This window comes from Chiloscyllium plagiosum, unplaced genomic scaffold, assembly GCF_037043375.1.
Source record: "Chiloscyllium plagiosum isolate Xiang-an unplaced genomic scaffold, Cpla_swu_hap1 HiC_scaffold_1, whole genome shotgun sequence".
NCBI lineage: Eukaryota > Metazoa > Chordata > Chondrichthyes > Orectolobiformes > Hemiscylliidae > Chiloscyllium > Chiloscyllium plagiosum.
The window spans coordinates 166,881,603-166,904,445 of record NW_028270139.1 but is presented as its reverse complement, the minus strand read 5'-3'; the positions used below and the strand labels follow the sequence as shown (position 1 = coordinate 166,904,445).

At 49.9% G+C, this 22,843-nt stretch overlaps 1 protein-coding gene across 2 annotated transcripts in view; it reads right to left on the bottom strand.

Moving 5' to 3' along the window:
• alms1 (ALMS1 centrosome and basal body associated protein) overlaps positions 1-22,843 on the bottom strand; it is a 130,344-nt gene that overhangs the window by 28,693 nt on the left and 78,808 nt on the right. For both annotated transcript variants that reach the window (XM_087992057.1, XM_087992061.1), the window contains 5 exons: positions 15,863-17,074; positions 12,954-13,084; positions 7,362-8,535; positions 3,196-3,321; positions 2,952-3,113 (listed from right to left, as the gene is read on the bottom strand). In XM_087992057.1, coding sequence (XP_087848183.1) covers positions 2,952-3,113; positions 3,196-3,321; positions 7,362-8,535; positions 12,954-13,084; positions 15,863-17,074 — 2,805 coding nt within the window. The remainder of the gene's footprint in view (positions 1-2,951; positions 3,114-3,195; positions 3,322-7,361; positions 8,536-12,953; positions 13,085-15,862; positions 17,075-22,843) is intronic.

The following is a 22,843-nucleotide window of genomic DNA, read 5'->3' as shown; positions in this document are numbered from 1 at the left end:
AGTTTCAACTTTGATCTCCAGCATCTGCAGACCTCACTTTCTCCCCTAATTTTCCATTAGCCTTCCTAACGCCTTCCTGCACCTGCATGTGAAAAGGTTGACAGATACTTCAGTACAATTTGGACAAGGTGAGTGAGTGGGCAAATGCAAGGCAGACGGAGTATGATGTAGCTAAATATGAGGTTATCCACTTTAGAGGGACCAATAAGAAGGCAGATTATCTGAATAGCGATTGGCTATTCAGATACATTCACTGGAAAGAGGGAAGTGCAACAGGACCTGGGTGTCCTCGTATATCAGTCATTGAGACATACAGGTGTAGCAGGCAGTGAAGAATTCCATAGTGAGAGCATTCCAGTTCCCGATGAGTGGGGAGTCCAGAACCAGGGGTCACAGTCCAAGGATTAGGATAGCCCATTTAGGACTGAGATGAGGAGAAAATTTCTTCAACCTGAGCTCGGTGATGCCTGGGCAATTCTCTACTACACGAGGCCGAAACATTGAATGCTCCCTTGAAGTTAGAGATCATTCTCAGGGCCAGTGAAATCAAAGGATGTGGGGAGAAAGCAGGAACTGGATACTGAGCTGGGTGATCAGTCACAATGTCATTGAAAGGCAGAGTTAGCTCAAACAGCCAAATGGTCTACTGCTGCTCCTAGTTCCCTCACAACACACACTGTGTTCACAACTGCATTCTGAAGAAGGGTCACTGGACCTGATACATTCATTCTGCTTTCGAACCACACAGGATGCCAGATCTGTTGCAATTTCTGGAATTTAGCAATTTTTAAATTATCTACTAAGCCCATCCTTTATACTAGATTGCAGTATTTCCCCTAATACTGATGTGATCCACAGGAATATTTCCAGAATTTATACAGCTTTAGAAGATACATTGAGGATCTCCTTCAACACCCTGTGAAGATGATCAGCAGGCCCTAGAATTTAACAACTTGCAGCCCCATTTACTTTCTCCAGTTCTTACTAACAATAATCTCCTGTAATTCCTCAATCTCCCTGGTCACTTGGATGTCTAATTCTGCAAGCTTTCTTGCACCTTTCTTAGTGCAATCAGAGAAGTAACCATTTAGCTTTTCCACTGTTTCTCTGTTCCTCTTTATAAATTCCCTGCTTTCAATGGACCCCCACATTCATTGTAGTAAAACGTTTCCTTTTTACAGATCTACAGAAACTTTCACTGTCAATTTTTTAGTGTTTTCCTTTTAATCAGATTGAATTCATGTTCTATTCTCCCTTAATTCATCAGCTTCTTGGTGCTCCTTTACTGTATTCTATAAACCCATATCCTCAGAATTACTGCACTTTCCAACAATTTTATGGAATTTTTTCTTTTAACCTGATCCAATCCTGAAATTCCTTTGGGAATCATGGCTGACCTTATGTGTGTTTTGCAGCTTAAAAGATGTTTAGTTGTTGCAAGCTATGCAATTGTTCTTCAAGCAATTGTCCAATGCCCATGTACAATCATGCCTTTTATTGTATTTTCCCAATCCATGCCAATGCCTTCACAACTCCCCTCATTAAACTTTAACAGCCCTGCTTCAGAACGACCTCACTTTCAAACACAATGTACAATTCTTTCATATTACAGTGACACATTCCTCAAGGGTCTTTTACAAGGTCGTTAATTGGCCTGGTTTTAATACACGATACTGGATTTTAAATCGCCTGTCCTCTATTCCTGTCTCAGCATGCTGTTCGAGAAGACCATCCCTAAGAAACTCCAGGAACTCACTCTCCATTGCATTAGTCCTCAGTTGGTTTACCCAGTTTACATGCAGATTGAAGAATCCCATGATAACGGTGTTGCTCATACTAAAGACTTCCCTCAACTCCTGATTAATGCCATGCCCCACATCACCACTCATATTTGGAGGCCTACCAACAATTCGAGCCAATGTCTGTGACCACTTGTTGTTTTGAGTTCCACCCAAACTTGTTTTTCAAATCCGAGCTCCTCCCTTCCCTTGGTTTTATTCATTCACCTGATACAGACCTGACTGGCCAGGCCCAGTACCTAATTGCCCCAGAGGGCAGTTGAGAGTCAACCACATTGCTGTGGGGCTGCAGTCACATGTAGGCCAGACCAGGTAAGGATGTGTACCAGATGGATTTTTCTGTCAATTGGTAATGGATCCACCCACCTTGCCCAGTTTAAACCCTTCCCAGTGACACCAGCAAGCCTCCGTGCGGGAATACTGGTGCCCCACCAGTTTAGGTGCAACCGAATCTACCTTGTACAGGTCCCACCTGTCCCAGAACACATCCCAATGATAGACATAACTGAAGCCCTCTGTCCTACACTAGCTCTTTCGCCACCTATTTAACTATATTATTTTCCTACTCCTAGATTCACTGGCTCATGGCACAGGAAGTAATCCCAAGATTACAACCCTTGACACCCTGCTCTTCATCATCCGACCTAACGCCTCTGCAGGACTTCACCCCTCTTTCTGCCTATGTCATTAATACCAAAACAGAACACAACCACTCACTGCTCACTTTCCCCCTTCAGAATATCTAGTGTCCGCTCAGAGATGTCCTTAACCCTGGCACCAGGGAGGCAACACCAGCCTGCAGGCTCACTTGCAGCCACAGAAATGAGTCCCCCTGATTACTGAGTCCCCTATCACTACTGCTCATACACTCTGACCACCACTGCCCCCTTCCCCCCAAATATTTATATATCCTGTTTAACTCTTGCATTCTATGCCCCTATTGTCAACCTCAAGTTTTTATTGATCATTTTATTCACATTTTCACATATGCATCACAATTTTGGAATATTGGTATCTCTAGTTCTCTGTTCAGCCACACTCTTCATTTTCCCTCCCATCTGATATGACTTGGCATAAATTTATATTAAACTGTATCTGTCTGCCTTTCCCATGATGTCTGCCCTGCCATGGATCTCCACAGCACATCCTTACCTCTTTCAAACAATCTCATTTTCTCCTCCTCCCTGGGCTTCTTCGAGGCTGCTGCTTTGCTCAATGCTCTGCCTTGCTGCTTCACTGGCTTCCTGGATTGACCGCAGCTCCTGACGTCCAGGCCCTCAGTCAGGATTCTAGTAGGACGTGTATGCCGTGAATCTGAGAATGAAACAGAGTTGACGTCAAACTAGCTGGATCAGAACTTGAGAGGGCAATACTTATGAGAAATCAAAGAGCTGACCTGTCTGCAAGCTTTCACTGCTGCTCTCAGGATCCAGCTGGGCAGTTTGGCTCTTTGCCCCTGCCTTTGGCATGTAGAATAGTTCGGTGCTCCCTGCAGGTTTGTACGGCAACATGACAGGAGCATCTACAGGGAAGCAAAAATATCTCAGCATGTCTCTCATAAAACGGAAAATCTGTTGAGAACCACCCACTTACCAAATCCGTACAACGGGACGAATTTTGCGGGGACATCCCTCCTCATGTTGAAATGTAGCACTGGGCAACACTATCTACACATCATGAGAAATGGGGGGCTCCTGTTTAAAATGAGGAGGAGGAGGAGGAGGACAAGGAGAATTTCTTCTCTCAAGAGGATCATGAACCTTTGGACTTCTCCAAACAGCAAAGGGGGGCGGGGTGAGGGGGGGAATGGATCATTTAATATATTCCACCTTAGATTTTTGATTGACAAGAAAGTCAAGGGTGAAAGGGGACAGGTAGGAAAGTGAGGTTGAGGCCCGAATGACATTAGCTATGATCTTATTGAATGGCTTGAGGGACGAAATGGTCTCAGCCTGTTCCTACCCATCCTGCGAATTATTAACTTTGCCAATTAATCCAACAACCTCGTCAAACTGGGCCTCCTGTCATACAGGTCAGGCATTCATGACTTATGGGATTCACTGCTGCAATGGCCAATGTCTGGTTTTCTTGTCCAGTTTTAAGCTCCCAAGTTAAGGTCCCTGGTCCCACAGTACACTCCTTGCCTGCAGACTAGTCATCCAATCCAGTAGAATATAGAAGAATACAGTGCAGTACAGGCCCTTCGGCCCTTGATGTTGTGCAGACCCAAGCCCACCTAACCTACACTAGTCCACTATCCTCCATATGCCTATCCAATGCCCGTTTAAATGCCCATAATGAGGGAGAGTCCACCACTGCTACTGGCAGGGCATTCCATGAACTCACGACTCGCTGAGTAAAAAACCTACCCCTAACATCTGTCCTATACCTACCCCCCCTTATTTAAAGCTATGCCCCCTCGTAATAGCTGACTCCATACGTGGAAAAAGATTTTCACTGTCGACCCTATCTAAACCCCTAATCATCTTGTACACCTCTATCAAGTCACCCCTAAACCTTCTTTTCTCCAATGAAAACAACCCCAAGTGCCTCAGCCTTTCCTCACACGATCTCCCTACCATACCAGGCGACATCCTGGTAAACCTCCTCTGCACCCGTTCCAGTGCCTCCACATCCTTCCTATAGTATGGCGACCGAAACTGCACACAATACTCCAGATGTGGCCGCACCGGAATCTTATACAACTGCAACATGACCTCAGGACTCCGGAACTCAATTCCTCTACCAATAAAAGCCAGTACCCCATCTTTTTGTTACTCTTACCAAAGTGAATCACCTCACACTTACCTACATTGAACTCCATTTGCCACCTTTCTGCCCAGTTCTGCAACTTATTTATATCCCGCTGTAACCTGCCACATCCTTCCTCACTGTCAACAACTCCTCCGACTTTCGTATCATCCGCAAACTTGCTCACCCAACCTTCTAACCCCTCCTCCAGGTCATTTATAAAAATGACAAACAGCAATGGTCCCAAAATAGATCCTTGCGGAACACCGCTAGTGACGGCACTCCAAGATGAACCTTTGCCATCAACTACTACCCTCTGTCTTCTTCCAGCCAGCCAACTCCTAATCCAAACCTCCAACTCACCCTCAATGCCATACCTCCGTATTTTTTGCAGTAGTCTACCATGGGGAACCTTATCAAACGCCTTACTAAAATCCATATACACTACATCAACCGCTTTCCCCTCGTCCACCTCCTTAGTCACCTTCTCAAAGAATTCAATAAGGTTTGTGAGGCACGACCTGCCCTTCACAAAACCATGCTGACTATCCATGATCACATTATTCCTATCCAGATGTTCATAAATCCTATCCCTTACAATTCTCTCTAAGATTTTGCCCATAACAGAAGTGAGACTCACCGGCCTATAGTTACTAGGGTTATCCCTACTCCCCTTCTTGAACAAAGGAACCACATTTGCTAGCCTCCAATCTTCTGGCACTACTCCTGTAGACAACGAGGACATAAAAATCAAGGCCAATGGCTCTGCAATCTCCTCCCTTGCTTCCCAGAGAATCCTAGGATAAATGCCATCAGGCCCAGGGGACTTATCTATTTTCACCCTTTCCAGAATTTCCAACACCTCTTCTCCACATACCTCAAAGCCATCCATTCTACTTAATTGTGACTCAGTATTCACATCGACAACAATGTCCTGTTCCCGAGTGAATACTGACGAAAAGTATTCATTCAGTGTCTCCCCAATCTCTTCAGCCTCCACACGCAACTTCCCACTACTATCCTTGACTGGACCTATTCCTACCCTAGGAGAAAGTGAGGTCTGCAGATGCTGGAGATCAAAGTTGAAACTTTATTGCTGGAACAGCACAGCAGGTCAGGCAGCATCCAGGGAACAGGAGATTCGATGTTTCAGGCACAGGCCCTTCTTCAGATTTCCTGAAGAAGGGCCTGTGCCCGAAACGTCGAATCTCCTGTTCCCTGGATGCTGCCTGACCTGCTGTGCTGTTCCAGCAATAAAGTTTCAACCTATTCCTACCCTAGTCATTCTTTTATTCCTGACATACCTATAGAAAGCCTTAGGGTTTTCCCTAATCCTACCAACTAAGGACCTTTCATGTCCCCTCCTTGCTGCTCTTAGCTCTCTCTTCAGGTCCTTCCTGGCTACCTTATAACTCTCAATCGCCCCAATTGAACCTTCACGCCTCATCTTTACATAGGCCGCCCTCTTCCATTTAACAAGGGATTCCAATTCCTTATTAAACCACGGCTCCCTCACACGACCCTTTCCTCCCTGCCTGACGGGTACATACTTATCAAGGACACTCAATAGTTGCTCCTTGAACAAGCTCCACATATCAATTACGCCCTTGCCTTGAAGCTTACTTTTCCAGGCCACACATCCTAAGTCATGCCTCACCGCATCATAATTTCCCTGCCCCCAGCTATAACTCTTGCCCTGTAGTGCACACTTATCCCTCTCCATCACGAGAGTAAAAGTCACCGAATTGTGGTCACTGTCCCCAAAGTGCTCACCTACCTCTAATTCTAACACCTGGCCTGGTTCGTTACCCAAAACCAAATCCAGTATGGCCTCATGTTGGCCTGTCTACATATTGTGTCAGGAAACCCTCCTGCACACATTGGACAAACACTGACCCATCTAACGAACTTGAGCTATAGCTTTCCCAATCAATATCAGGAAAGTTAAAGTCCCCCATAACAACCACCCTATTACTTTCACTCTTCTCTTGAATCATCCTCGCAATCCTTTCTTCTACGTTTCTAGGACTATTAGGAGGCTTGTAAAAAACTCCTAACAGGGTGAGCTCACCTTTCCTATTCCTAACGTCAGCCCAAACTACCTCAGATGGCGAGTCTTCATCCATCGTCCTTTCCACAGCTGTAATACTATCTTTGACAAGCAATGCCACACCTCCCCCTCTTTTACCCCCACCTCTGACCCTACTAAAACATTTAAACCCTGGGACCTGCAACAGCCAATCCTGTCCCTGTTTTACCCAGTAACAGATTGACTCTGCATTCCAGCACACAGACATGAATTTCTCACCACTACACAGCCTGGCTTTTCACTCGAGTCTCCAACCTGTAACCTCCAACCCCTTTTACAGGTGAGCACGTCTGTTTTACAGGCTGCTGCTCACACATACCTTACAAACTGTTAGAACTTCCACACACCAACTATCGAAGCCATCTCAAGCGATGAATCCTCAGAGCAGTGAGATCATAAACCTGCAGCAATGATCTCATAAATAACAAACGCATCACTCTTAATATCCCAACAACCAATAAGAGGAATCGGAATACCTCAGTCATATCTAACAAGGCAACTTGATCCATTTAAGTACCCCACTGACATCTAACAGGGCAATTTGACCCACGTAAATACCCAAGAAGCACATAACAAAGCAATCTGACCCATATAAATACCCAGTGATATGTGCTCAAAGAGTCAGTCATCCTCACTGCCGTAGCCTGTATGTACCTCAGTAACAGACTGAGCTGGGAACTCACTGCAGACACATTGTTCTGTTTAAAACTATGGGCACTCACCTGTTCCTGGAGGAACCAGTGTGTGGCTGGTGGTGCTGACAGTCATCGGTGATCCAAGCTCCGGCTGTAATGACTGGACTTGTGCCAATACGTCCTGCTCCCCAATCTTGCTGCTTGGCGCAGCATTAACTGGCACCTCTGATGGTGACGGTACAATCGTTTGAGTAGACACATCCACCTTGTTGCTATCCTGTGCAGTCTGAATCCTCAGTTCTGGCCTGCTCTCAGAGGTGCAGTCAAACAAGGGCAAGAAGGTGGGGTAAAATGGTGGGACGGGCATGGGCAGAGGTGGGTATGGTGGCCCATGGGCATCCGGTTGCCAGGCAGTGGGACAGGACCTGTTGGAAGCATCGCAGTTGGCTGGAGAAAGAGCAGACAGTGGCTTGTCCCCTGTTGCAGGTGGGTCTTCTGGACAGGGATGGAGATTCTGGGATGGCGCAGGGACATCACTGGGAAGAGGCCCAGAGGAAGCTGGCAACTTAGGAGACAGGGTTACCCGGACATGTGAAAGCACGGTCCTGACGGGAGAGGAGCTGCAGGGATCTAAGAAGGTGCATACAGGCTTCCGCACTGCCAGAGTGCCAGGGCTGGACACTTCACCAGACTCTACAGGGGACTGCTCAACAACACTGCTCTCACCGAGATGGGGTTTCCTTTGCTCTGAGTCACTTTGCTGGCATAGCTCACCAAGCTTGGGGCCAGACCGCAGGGAGAGGCTGACGGGATCTCTTGATGGCCTGGCCAAGCTCGGAGAGTCTTCATCAGATGGTTCAGTGGCTGCTTGTTTTCCAGTAACTCTAAGCTTTGGGAGGGGAGAGCTGAGCTGGGAGTTGGGGGGAGGGGTCTTCCTTCTCGAGGAGAAGGTGATAGCAATGATGGGCTTTGTTGGCTGGGATTGAGGAGACTCCACACAGTCACCCACAGGGCAGTCCAGAGACATTGCCTTCAGTTGTTCCTCCATGTCTCTGCGCAGGGGAGTCCTCAGTTGTACGGTGGTGTCAAACTGATTGTCAGAAAGCTTTCGGAGCTGGCTGGAGATCTGGGATTGCGCTACGTTGACAGATCGGAACTCTGCAGATGGGACAGTGGGCAGCTCGACCTCTGGACCAGTATCTACAGACGATGTGTGATCAGACAGCAGAGAGAAATCCTCACCATTTACTGAACATCCATCCTGTCAAAAACACAAAGGTTATTTCAACTGTTTACTCAGCAGTGCTTGAGTTTTAGCTTTAGTTTGAGGCTGGAAGGCATTTCCTGACAGTCTGGTGGAAGCAGCTTTAATCACTATCTGAACATCAAATGTTTCCAGGGAGGTTTTTGGGGGGGGGGGGGGGGTTGAAAAGAGTGGGGCTAGCTGAGCAGCACATGGAGGGAGCTGCACACAAGCTGAATGGCCTTGTGTTTTGTAGCCATTCTGTGAATTGAAGGTTACATGATTCGTGTGTCATGCTGTCTGCTCACACAGACATTGCTCTGTTGCTTTCTGCGAGCTCAGTCAGGAAACTGTATCAACTTAGACTACAACTGCCAGCAGAACACAGAAATAAAGAAACAGGAGGTTTTCAGCCCATCTAGCCTGCCCCACCATTTCAAAAGTGTCAATGTCTTAATCCTCATCCATAATTCTGCATGCCAGTAGCAATCAATCAATCTCTACCTTAAACATACTCAAAGTGTGAGCCTCTGAATACAAAAACTTCTCATCTGAGACCTAAATAGCATCTCTCTCATTTATAAATTGTGCCTCCTGATTCTAGACTCCCCACCATGGGGAAACATCTGACTTGCAGCTACCCTATAAATCCCTTGAAGTATTTCTGTAGATTAAATGAAATCACCTCTGATTAAGACAAAGTGATGATGTGCAGCCAGGTTAAAAGCCTGGTGCAGGCTCTCTGATTCACAACGTTAACAGTGGGCCACCACTAGATGGTTAAAGCCAAGATTAGTTTCTCCTGCTCCTAGCTCAGCAACACTCACAGGAGGGGACAAGGCCACAAGTCATACAACATCAGGTTATAGTCCAACAGGTTTATTTGAAATCACAAGCTTTTGGAGCGCTGCTCCCTTGCCACTTCACCTGAAGGGCAGCACTTGGAAAGCTTGTGATTTTTAATAAACCTGTTGGGACTATAACGTGGTGTCATGGGACTTCTGACTTTGTCCAACCTAGACCTTTGTGTTACTTATGATTCTAATTCCCACTGACTCCAATTTTGCCTGAGCTGCTTCACGCCACACTCTGTCAAATGTAGCCCTTATACCAATAGGAGTTACTTACACCTTACTCATCTCTCTGACTTACTGTAATCCTTCATTCCTTGAACTATTCTGGTTACTTGCTTGTGGGGTCTCTCTCTCTCTCCAAAGCTATCATTTCAGAAGTACGCTGGCAAACTTTACACTGTATTTTGTTACAAAGTACACATGATAATAAATGAATCAAATTCATCAAATTGTGTTTTGTACAGGTTCAGTATAACTTTCTGGCTTTTCTGCTCTGCTGTATTTTTGAATCCGCAGATCTTGTTTGCTTTGTTCAGATGTCCTGCAGCTTTGAAATGCTTGGGCACAAACACTCGTTCTCTCTGTTCTTGTAGTCACACTGAACTTGTACCATTTGACTTGACTTTTTATTCTTTCATGGGTGGCATCAGTGAGGCTGGCATTTGTTGTTCATACCTAATTGCCCTTGAACTGAGAGAGTTGCCAGACCAATTCAGTCAACTACATGACTGAGTGGCTGGGGTCACATGGAAGATTACTTTCCCTAAAAGAGAGGTTTGTCGGCCCTTGTATAGTCCTTATTACATGCATCACTAGAATGTGGTCCACATGTTCAATGTAGTGTGAACAAAAAGTATGTGTCATGTTGAACATTGCATCAAAGAAGTCAATTATAAATGTTTCTGCAGGTATCTTCAGCTTTATCTTGTAGTGATAATCACTCTTTTTAAACACTCTTTCTGAAGTCAAACTCATGCCTGTGCCTTGGATAAGTGTGCACCTGAGTTAGTGATCCTTCCGCATTCCTCCACACGGGCACAGGTGGCTCAGTGGTTAGCACTGCTGCCTCACAGCGCAACTGTCTGTGTGAAGTTTGCACATTCTCCCTGTGTCTGTGTGGGCTTCCTCCAGGTGCTCCGATTTCCTCCCACAGTCCAAAGATGTGCAGGTCAGGTGAATTGGCCATGCTAAATTGCCCATAGTGTTAGGTGCATTAGTCAGGGGTAAATATAGGGTAGGGGAATGGGTCTGGGTGCGTTACTCTTCGGAGGATCGGTGTGGACTTGTTGGGCCGAAGGACCTGTTTCCATACTGTAGAGAATCTAATCTAATAAATAAATAGTGGTACTATCCTAATGGGATTTACTGCACAAGGGTGTGTGAAAAACCAACCTCCACTCCACGCTGGTCAGTTTAAACTCAAAGCATGCATCACCCAGGAAAGAGGAGAGTCAAAGTGAGGCACACACACACATTCAATACATCGCATCCCATGTATTTGCACAGCCGACTATCGGGATTGTAACAAATGAGCAATAGAGCATTTACACATTGGACAAATAACAAGTAAGAAAGCTGAGCAACTTACACCTTTACAGCTGCTGCTGAAGCAATCCAGGTCTGCAATGGAGAAGCTCATGCTTGTCAATGTAGCTGAGTATAAAGAGCCATTTTCATAACCCCAGCCTTATACACACAACATAGTGGCCTGAATTGAGGAGTGGACTGGAAAGTTACCTGCTTCAGTGATTGATTGGTGCTCAATAACTCATTTCAGCTGATTTGAAGGTGACCATCTGTATTGTTGCGTGCACATGTATATTTCTGTATTCGTACAAATGCATATGGATACATATCCACATGTGGACAGCTATACACACAAATGCATCCATTTCTGGATGTTTGTGTGCATGTGCGCATGTGTTTGTGCTATTGCTTGTGTATGCATGAGTGTCTGTGTGAGAGCATGTATGTACGTGTTCATGTATAAATTGAACATTCGTGATGAAGGGCTTATGCCTGAAACATCGACTCTCCTGCTCCTCAGATGCTGCCTGACCTGCTGTGCTTTTCCAGCACCACACTTTCCACTCTGCAGAATCTGCAGTCCTCACTATCTCTACATTGAACAAGTGCCAAGCCAAGTTTGTACATGATGTTTTTTTGCTTTTCAACACTCTGGAGACATTCAGGGCTCATCCAAAGTGCCCCTTGCTGACTAACATGAGGAAATCACAGCTCTTATAGTCTAATAAAGGAATGGTTAGCACAGATTACAGACTGAGCAGGAGGTGATGGCAAGTCACACTGGAAACATGTATCTGCATCAAATTAGGTCAGAAGAGTTTCCAAAAAATATTCCACCAAGCTATCAGGGGAAAGTGAGTGGCAAAGGAGGAAAACTTAGTGGGGATGGCCACAAGTTGAATTAAAGACAGATTTTGTTTTCTGCAGTCCTGGAACACGAGCACTGTCAGCAAGGCTGGCATTTACTGCTCAGTCTAAGCAGCTTGAGTGATGGGCAATAAAGAGATTGGGAGATGGAGCAGCAAAGGAGTTCCACAAAACAACTACAAAGCAGGAGGTCAAGATGACTGACAGCACAACTCCTTAGGGTGGGGAAAAAGAGACAACAGACAAGAATAGTCAGGGGAATGCAGGACTCTGGGCGCGTTGGGAAGGGCAGAAAGAACACAATAGAGAGAAATAAGGCCATGGAGAGAATTAAACGGTCAACAAGTGCAGGTAGCACAGAGTTTAGACTGAACATGAGATATCACGTGTTACAAACTCATGAATTTGAGTCGACTGAACAGTTGAAACAAACTATTTCTACCTTACCCTGTAGAATTATAGATTAGAGTGGGAGCAAACAGAACCAAGGATATGAAAATGACATGTGATAAACGGAGTGAAAACAGAATTAAGTATCCAGGCCCACAGGAGCAGAAATTGTACCTACCCTCCATGCAATAAACTGCAACAGTGCTTCTTGGTGATGGTAAACACAGTCGTCAGCTTTTGTCTCTATCCAATTATGTTTGTATTTCATTGGCTAGCTCTGACAGTGTTGGTCAGGTCCAGACTTGTTGCTTTCTGTTGACTAATGGGCACCTAAACACACTGCTCATAATGATTGAATTCAGAGCTTCATGTGGGTCAGCAATAACACTAACAGAAAACTCAGCCCTTTCCACTCAATTCATTCCTTCATGTAATATTTATGACTGAAGTTGGAAAATGGAGGGTAGAGTGAGCATTAAAACATCAGCCAGCAGCAGACGATTCAGTTTGCTCCCACACAGGCACCTACAGAGACAACTAGCTCAGATAGGAACAGTTTTGGTCAGAATGTTGATTAGTCCAGGAATACATTTAAAGGACTATCTTTTTTTCCAGCTCATCTAAAATTACTCTTTCGGTCATTTCCAGCAGAAAGTATCAAACATCAAATACCACGAGAACCATTAAAACATAGTGTTCTATTATGGTGTTCTTTCTGCTCTCCTAGCCCTCCCCAACACGCCCAGAGTCCTGCATTCCCCTGACTCTTGTTGCCTGTTGTCGCTTTCTCATTCCTACCTCAGAATGGATGGGATTCTTAGATGCTTGTAGTAATTCTGCTTTGATTTCTTCAATCTTCCTCCTGTCCTCTTCATCCAGGATGGAGAGTGGGTCAGGTGGTTGCACTAACAGCTTCTTTTGCTCCCGATCTGCTTATAAAGACAAGTGGTGAGGCTCTGCTCACTGTGGCTCTCAGTACCAAGTCCCCTCCCACCCAGAGACTGGGAACATTGTGGCTACAGTATAGTATCGAACTGTTTGTGTTACTGCAAGACTGGATGGTTGAAAGACTTCATTTATTTCACTGCTCTATCTTTTAGTTGTCACGCACTGATGGTGAGCAACACATTTTCCTGTTGGGAACTGCGAATGCTCGAGTACAGTAAATGACCACGGACAATCAGTTTTCTCACCCACGTTGTCACCTTGTCTGATTCGATACTCGACTCACTCACCATAATCTTTAAATATCACTTTTTCAAACAAACCTTCTTTACATGGTCCCCATCAAACACTCCCAGGACAGGGACAGCACGGGGTTAGATACAGGGTAAAGATCCCTGTATACTGTCAAAGAACGTGGCACTGCAAAAGCACAGCTGGTCAGGCAGCATCCAAGGAGCAGGAGGGTCAATGTTTTGAGCATAAGGTCTTCAACAGGAATGTTGGGGGGGTGGGAGATGGGGGTGGGCTGGAAGGCAAAGGGGCTGAGAGATAAAAGGGTCAGAGGGTGGGGCTGGGGGGAAGGCAGCTATGAATCAGTAGGTAGATGAAGGTGGAGGGGGATGGTGACAGGTCAGAGTGGAGGGTGGTGCGAATACGTGGGAAGGAGGATGGACAAGTAGGACAGTTCAAGAGGACAATGTCGAGCTGGAGGGTTGGATCTGGGATAAGATTGGGGATGGGGAAATGAGAAAACTGGTGAAATGGACATTGACTCCGTGTTGTTGGAGGGTCCCAAGGCGGAAGATGAGGTGTTCTTCCTCCAGGCATCAGGTGGCTAGGATTTGGTGGTGGTGAAGGCCCAGGACGTACGTGTCTTTGGCAGAGTGGAAGGGGGAGTTGAAGTGTTTGGCCACAGGACAGTGGGGTTGTTTAGGGTGCGTGCCCCAGAGAGGTTCCGCAAGTTGGTGTCCTGTATTTCCAATGCAGAGGAGACCACATCAAGAGCCATGGACACAGTGGATGAGGTGTCTGAAGATGCAGGAAAATCTCTGCCAGATAACCCCATCAGCCTGTGGCCAAACACTTCAACTCCCCTTCCCACTCTGCCAAGGCTATCCAAGTCTGAGGTCTCCTCCACCGCCAAATCCTAGCCACCCAACGCTGGGAGGAAGAACACCTCATCTCCTGCCTAGGGACCTTCCAATTACATGGGAGCAATGTCGATTTCACCAGTTTCCTCATTTCCCCTTCCTCCCACCAACCCTCCAACTCAGCAGCGCCCTCATGACCTGTCCATCTTCCTTCCCACCTATCCGCTCCACCCTCCACTCTGACCTATCAACATCTCCCCCCACCTTCACCTATCTATCACATTGCTAGCCATCTTCCACCCCCCAGCCCCACATCCATCCCATTTATCTTGCAGCACCCCCTTGCCAACCACTCCCCCAAATATTCCTGATGAAGAGCTTATACTCTCCTGCTCCTCGGATGCTGCCTGACCTGCTGTGCTTTTCTAGCGCCACACTTTTCGATTCTGATCTCCAGCATCTGCAGTCCTCACTTTCTCCCTCTATACTATCGCCATTAAACACTCCCAGGACAGGGACAGAACAGGGTTAGATACAGAGTAAAGCTACCTCTACACTGTCCCCATCAAACACCTTCAGGACAGGGACAACACAGGGTTATATATAGAATAAAGCTACCCTGTACCATTTGTAATATTATGAGCCCCATATCTTAGGAAGGACATACTGGTGTTGGAGGGGATCCTGACGAGGTTTACAGGAACGATTCCAGGGATGGAGGACTTGTCATATGAAGAGCAGTTGAAGACTCTGCATCTATACTTGATTGAGTTGAGAAGAATGGGGGGGGGCGCGGGATTTGACTGAAAGAATAGGGAGAGGCCTGGATAGAATGGATGTGGAGAAGACGTTTCCACTAGTGGGAGAGACGAAGACCTGAGGGCACAGCCTCAGAGTGAAGGGACGACCCTTTAAAACAGAGATAAGGAGGCTGTTAATCTGGGGAACTCATTGTCACTGAGGGCTGTGGAGGCCAAGTTACTGAGTGTATTTAAGACAGAGATAGATAAGTTCTTGATTAGTAAGGTGATCAAGGGTTCCGGGCAGAAGGCAGGAGAATGGAGTTGAGAAATATATCAGCCAGGATGGAATTGGTGAACTGACTCGATGGGCGAAATGGCCTAATTCTGCTCCTGTATTTTATGGTCAAACAGAAGGGGTTAACATAGGGTCAACATCTACTGTAGTTAGATGCAGAGTAAAGTTCCGTCTACTCACATCAAATGAAAGTAAAGCACCCTCAATACTGTGCCCAACCACTCCCAGGACAGGTACAGCATGGGATTAGGTTCAGATTAAAACTCCCTCTACTCTTTTGAACTGAAATTAAACCTCCCTCAACACTGTCCTCATCAAACACTCCCAAGACAGGACAGCATGTGGTGAGATGCAGAATAAGGATATCTCTTTCTTTTTAAAATGAAAGTAAGTGTCCCTTAACAGTGTCAATGTCAAATACTCCCAGGACACATACAGCACAGGGCAAGAAAAACAAGCAAAGCATCATCTGCACTATCCCCACCAAGGAGTCCCAGGTGGGGTTAGATAGAGAGTGAAGCTTCCTCGACACTGTGCCCATCAAACCTTCTGAGCATAGCGTTCTCACTGTTAATGATAAGAAAGCAGGCAGTGGATAGAAGGATCTCGGAAGCTGCTTGCAGATTCTCTCACCTTGTGCTTGGTCCTTTTCTTCGTTTGCTGCTCTGGTGAAATTACTGTCTCGTGTTGTATCTCCCTGGTGTTGGAGCAGGTTAGCTATCCGTGCAGCCAATGAATCAGTGGTGTTGTTCTCGTCTTGGCCCCTTCCTGTCCTGCTGTCTTTGTGCTGGCTGGGGAGTTGGGGAACGGCTGACGGTGCTGCCTGTCCACAGCCAGTCAGGGTGTCGGGACTCAGGGAGTTTCGAGAGCCCTCCTCTGAAGGCACAGTGCCTGCAGTCACCCTGCTACACCCTTCAGGTTCAGCCCTGCCTGCCTGGCTGGTGGAAGGTGGCTGTGTCCACCTCTCTCTGCCTGCAGTTACAGCTGGTCTCTTGGAGGGTTCCTCAGCCTCTCCTCTGTCTGGCAGCAGCTCAGTGATGCTGCTGGCAGGTGGCTCAGGGACTTGGCTCAGTCCTGTCTCAGGTCCCCCTCCCAGAAGGTTTATGGTCTGTGGGATCGTGGCTGCCCACTGAGATAGGAACTCACTGCCACCGACAGTCACCAAGGTCACTGGCTGGTCCTCACTGGAGGCCAGCCTCTCTGCAGGGATCTCTGGAGACAAGGTGCCTTGCTGGCTGGCCACAGACACTGCTGTTTCACCCAGTAGCTCACGGATCTCCCTGAGGGTCTTCAACCCAATGGAATGGTCCTCGTGCCAGGAAGGGGAGTTGTAGTGTAGGCGAGGGAGCGGCCTGCTCTCGATGGGAGGTGGGAAGGGTTCCACCCCTTCCCTTGTCATTTGTACAACAGCTTCCATTGGAGATATAGCAGGCACCTCCCCTCCAGAGAGGGATGGACAGAATGGCACAGGATCATGGACCACAGAATCAGGGGCACTTTCGAATTCACTTAAAAGCCGTTCGACCCTTCTGGAGACAGACTCGGAGCTCAGGCTCGATGGTGCTTTCTGCTGAAGGCTGGTCAGGCTTTCCCTCCTGGCTGATTCCTCTGGGACCTGCATCGCGAGTGCTGGGTATTGGTTGGAGAAGTCCAGCCGCCTGCTGGTGGGAGGATACAAGAAGCTGTCGGCTGGGTCTACGACAACTTCCCGCACAGCTCCTGGTGACAACTCGATACGAACTGGAGTGTCCGGCCCTTGGTCAGAGCCTGCCGGGATCGACGTGCTGTGGGTCAGACCATCAGAACTAAAACTGCAGCGAGAAACAGGGTCCAACGCAGGCAGCCCTGTGATTTAAAGAAGGAATAACATTGAGAAATGATGAACACCTGTACACTGTTGTCAAGTTTGCAGATGACACAAAAATCAGTGGGGAGGATGGCATAGGAATCTACTCAGGCTATGGAGAGGTGAGTGTGCCATCGGGATCAATCGTTCCCACAAGGGGAAACAACCTCTCTCTGCATTTACCTTGTCAAGCCGCCTCAGAATTTCAAATCACTCAAAAACTGGCAATGCTGGCTATCTGGACCAAGAACTAACATTGCTGGAGAAACTCTTTGTAGCTTCCCCTCAGAATCTTGCATATTTGAATGTGATCATCCCTCAATCTTCAAAACATAAAGCCCAAACCTGTTCTTGAAGTCAGTCCCTTTCAAGCCAGAAATCAGCCTTGTGAACCTCTTTTAAAACAACCTCTAATGTCAGTACATCTTTTTTTTAAAAAACAGAGGCCACAACTGTATGGAGTCCACAAGTGAAGCCTCACCAATACTGTGCAGTTGGAAAAAGACTTCCCAATTTATAAACTGTAGCTCCCCAGCAATTAAAACCAAATCCCAATTTGCCTTCTTCATTACTTGCTGCAACTGCATGTTAATCTTTTGTGTTTCACGTATACTATCACCCAGTTCCCACTGGATTACAGTTTTTGAAATCTCTCCCTGTACAAACAATAGTTTGCCTTTCAGCTCTTCCTGCTGACGGGGATAACCTCATACTTTCCTGCAGTGAACACAAACTGCCAGGTTTTTGCCTATGCACTGATCATATGCCTTGCAAATTCCTCATGTGCTCACCACTATATCTAGCACCTATTTTTGAATCTTCAACAAATTTGTATATTACACTTTGTCCCCCTTTCAAATCATTAATACAGATGGTAAATAACTCAACAGGTCAGGCAGCATCTGAGGAGCAGGAAAATTGACGTTTTGGGCAAAAGCCCTTCAACAGGCCCAAAACATCATTTCGCCTGCTCCTTGGATCCTGCTTGACCTGCAGTACTTTTCCAGCACCACAGTCTCGACTCTGATTACCAACATCTGCAGTCCATACTTTCGTTTTGGAAATACCTCAGGTCCTGGGCCTTATCTCATGTGCCACTCAACAAGTTATGTCTGGCAACCTGGCAAAGATTCAGTAATCCCAAATGCGTTCAGTCTGCTAACCAATCCTCACTCCCCACTAATACAGCTATCCAGCAGCACGAGCTACCAACCTGCGCAATAACCTTTTATGTAGCACCTTATCAAATGCTTTCTGGGAAATACTCATCACGCGGTTCCAGACGCTCCGCACTCCTTCCCACCCTCCCTCCCTGACCACAGACAATCCAACCTCCCTCCCTCCCTGACACAGACACTCCTTCCCACCCTCCCTCCCTGACCACAGACAATCCAACCTCCCTCCCTCCCTGACCACAGACACTCCTTCCCACCCTCCCTCCCTGACCACAGACACTCCTTCCCACCCTCCCTCCCTGACCACAGACACTCCTTCCCACCCTCCCTCCCTGACCACAGACACTCCTTCCCACCCTCCCTCCCTGACCACAGACACTCCTTCCCACCCTCCCTCCCTGACCACAGACACTCCAACCTCCCTCCCTCCCTGACCACAGACACTCCTTCCCACCCTCCCTCCCTGACCGCAGACACTCCAACCTCCCTCCCTGACCGCAGACACTCCAACCTCCCTCCCTCCCTGACCGCAGACACTCCAACCTCCCTCCCTGACCGCAGACACTCCAACCTCCCTCCCTCCCTGACCGCAGACACTCCAACCTCCCGCCCTCCCTGACCGCAGACACTCCAACCTCCCTCCCTCCCTGACCACAGACACTCCAACCTCCCTCCCTCCCTGACCACAGACACTCCAACCTCACTCCCTGACCACAGACACTCCAACCTCCCTCCCTCCGTCCCCGCAGACACTCCAACCTCCCTCCCTCCCTGACCGCGGACACTCCAACCTCCCTCCCTCACTGACCGCGGACACTCCAACCTCCCTCCCTCCCTCCCCATAGACACTCCAACCTCCCTCCCTGACCGCGGACACTCCAACCTCCCTCTCTCCCTCCCTCCCCATAGACACTCCAACCTCCCTCCCTGACCGCGGACACTCCAACCTCCCTCCCTGACAGCGGACACTCCAACCTCCCTCCCTTCCTCCCCATATACACTCCAACCTCCCTCCCTGACCACAGACACTCCAACCTCCCTCCCTCCCTGACCACAGACACTCCAACCTCCATCCCTCACAGACCAGAGACACTCCTACCTCCCTCCCTCCCCGCAGACACTCCAACCTCCCTCCCTCACTGACCAGAGACACTCCAACCTCCCTCCCTCCCTCCCCGCAGACACTCCGACCTCCCTCCCTCCCTGACCACACACACTCCAACCTCCCTCCCTCCCTGACCAGAGACACTCCAACCACCCTCCCTCCCCGCAGACACTCCAACCTCCCTCCCTCCCTGACCGCAGCCACTCCAACCTCCCTCCCTCCCTGACCACAGACACTCCAACCTCCCTCCCTCCCTCCCTCCCCGCAGACACTCCAACCTCCCTCCCTCACTGACCGCAGACACTCCAACCTCCCTCCCTCCCTGACCACAGACACTCCAACCTCCCTCCCTCCCTGACCACAGACACTCCAACCTCCCTCCCTCACTGACCACAGACACTCCAACCTCCCTCCCTCACTGACCACAGACACTCCAACCTCCCTCCATCACTGACCACAGACACTCCAACCTCCCTCCCTCCCTGACCGCAGACACTCCAACCTCCCTCCCTCCCTTCCCGCAGACACTCCAACCTCCCTCCCTCCCTGACCGCAGACACTCCAACCTCCCTCCCTCCCTCCCCGCAGACACTCCAACCTCCATCCCTCACTGACCACAGACACTCCGACCTCCCTCACTGACCACAGACACTCCGACCTCCCTCACTGACCACAGACACTCCGACCTCCCTCACTGACCACAGACACTCCGACCTCCCTCCCTAACTGACCAGACACTCCGACCTCCCTAACTCACTGACCGCAGACACTCCAACCTCACTCCCTCCCCGCAGACACTCCAACCTCCCTCCCTCCCCGGAGGCACTCCAACCTCCCTCCCTCCCCGGAGGCACTCCAACCTCCCTCCCTCCCCCCCCCGCAAACACTCCAACCTCCCTCCCTCACTGACCGCAGACACTCCAACCTCCCTCCCTCACTGACCGCAGACACTCCAACCTCCCTCCCTCCCTGACCGCAGACACTCCAACCTCCCCCCCTCCCTGACCGCAGACACTCCAACCTCCCTCCCTCCCTGACCACAGACACTCCAACCTCCCTCCCTGACCACAGACACTCCAACCTCCCTCCCTCCCTGACCACAGACACTCCAACCTCCCTCCCTGACCACAGACACTCCAACCTCCCTCCCTCCGTCCCCGCAGACACTCCAACCTCCCTCCCTCCCTGACCGCGGACACTCCAACCTCCCTCCCTCACTCACCGCGGACACTCCAACCTCCCTCCCTCCCTCCCCATAGACACTCCAACCTCCCTCCCTGACCGCGGACACTCCAACCTCCCTCTCTCCCTCCCTCCCCATAGACACTCCAACCTCCCTCCCTGACCGCGGACACTCCAACCTCCCTCCCTGACAGCGGACACTCCAACCTCCCTCCCTGACCGCAGACACTCCAACCTCCCTCCCTCACTGACCAGAGACACTCCTACCTCCCTCCCTCCCCGCAGACACTCCAACCTCCCTCCCTCACTGACCAGAGACACTCCAACCTCCCTCCCTCCCTCCCCGCAGACACTCCAACCTCCCTCCCTCACTGACCGCAGACACTCCAACCTCCCTCCCTCACTGACCAGAGACACTCCAACCTCCCTCCCTCACTGACCAGAGACACTCCGACCTCCCTCCCTCCCTGACCACAGACACTCCAACCTACCTCCCTCCCTCCCCACAGACACTCCAACCTCCCTCCCTCACTGACCAGACACTACAACCTCCCTCCCTCCCTGACCACAGACACTCCAACCTCCCTCCGTCCCTGACCAGACACTACAACCTCCCTCCCTCCCTGACCACAGACACTCCAACCTCCCTCCCTCCCTGACTACAGACACTCCAACCTCCCTCCCTCCCTGACCGCAGACACTCCAACCTCCCGCCCTCCCTGACCGCAGACACTCCGACCTCCCTCCCTCCCTCACTGACTGCAGACACTCCAACCTCCCTCCCTCACTGACCGCAGACACTCCAACCTCCCTCCCTCACTGACCAGACACTACAACCTCCCTCCCTCCCTGACCACAGACACTCCAACCTCCCTCCCTCACTGACCACAGACACTCCAACCTCCCTCCCTCACTGACCACAGACACTCCAACCTCCCTCCCTCCCTCCCCGCAGACACTCCGACCTCCCTCCCTCACTGACTGCAGACACTCCAACCTCCCTCCCTCCCTGACCGCAGACACTCCAACCTCCCTCCCTCCCTCCCCGCAGACACTCCTACCTCCCTCCCTCACTGACGGCAGACACTCCAACCTCCCTCCCTCCCTGACCACAGACACTCCAACCTCCCTCCCTCCCTGACCACAGACACTCCAACCTCCCTCCCTCACTGACCACAGACACTCCAACCTCCCTCCCTCACTGACCACAGACACTCCAACCTCCCTCCCTCACTGACCACAGACACTCCAACCTCCCTCCCTCACTGACCAGACACTCCAACCTCCCTCCCTCACTGACCAGACACTCCAACCTCCCTCCCTCCCCGCAGACACTCCAATCTCCCTCCCTCCCTCCCCGCAGACACTCCAACCTCCCTCCCTCACTGACGGCAGACACTCCAACCTCCCTCCCTCCCTGACCGCAGACACTCCAACCTCCCTCCCTCCCTGGCCAGAGACACTCCAACCTCCCTCCCTCCCTGGCCAGAGACACTCCAACCTCCCTCCCTCCCAGACCGCAGACACTCCAACCTCCCTCCCTCCCAGACCGCAGACACTCCAACCTCCCTCCCTCACTGACCGCAGACACTCCAACCTCCCTCCCTCACTGACCGCAGACACTCCAACCTCCCTCCCTCACTGACCACAGACACTCCGACCTCCCTCCCTCACTGACCACAGACACTCCAACCTCCCTCCCTCCCCCAGACACTCCAACCTCCCTCCCTCCCTCCCCGCAGACACTCCAACCTCCATCCCTCACTGACCAGACACTCCGACCTCCCTCACACACTGACCGCTGACACTCCAACCTCCCTCCCTCCCCGCAGACACTCCAACCTCCCTCCCTCCCTCCCCGGAGACACTCCAACCTCCCTCCCTCACCACAAACACTCCAACCTCCCTCCCTCACTGACCGCAGACACTCCAACCTCCCTCCCTCCCCGCAAACACTCCAACCTCCCTCCCTCACTGACCGCAGACACTCCAACCTCCCTCCCTCACTGACCGCAGACACTCCTACCTCCCTCCCTCACTGACGGCGGACACTCCAACCTCCTTCCCTCCCTGACCAGAGATACTCCAACCTCCCTCCCTGACCACAGACACCCCAACCTCCCTCCCTCACTGACCGCAGACACTCCTACCTCCCTCCCTCACTGACGGCGGACACTCCTACCTCCCTCCCTCCCTGACCACAGACACTCCAACCTCCCTCCCTCACTGACCACAGACACTCCAACCTCCCTCCCTCACTGACCACAGACACTCCAATCTCGTTCCCTCCCCGCAGACACTCCAAC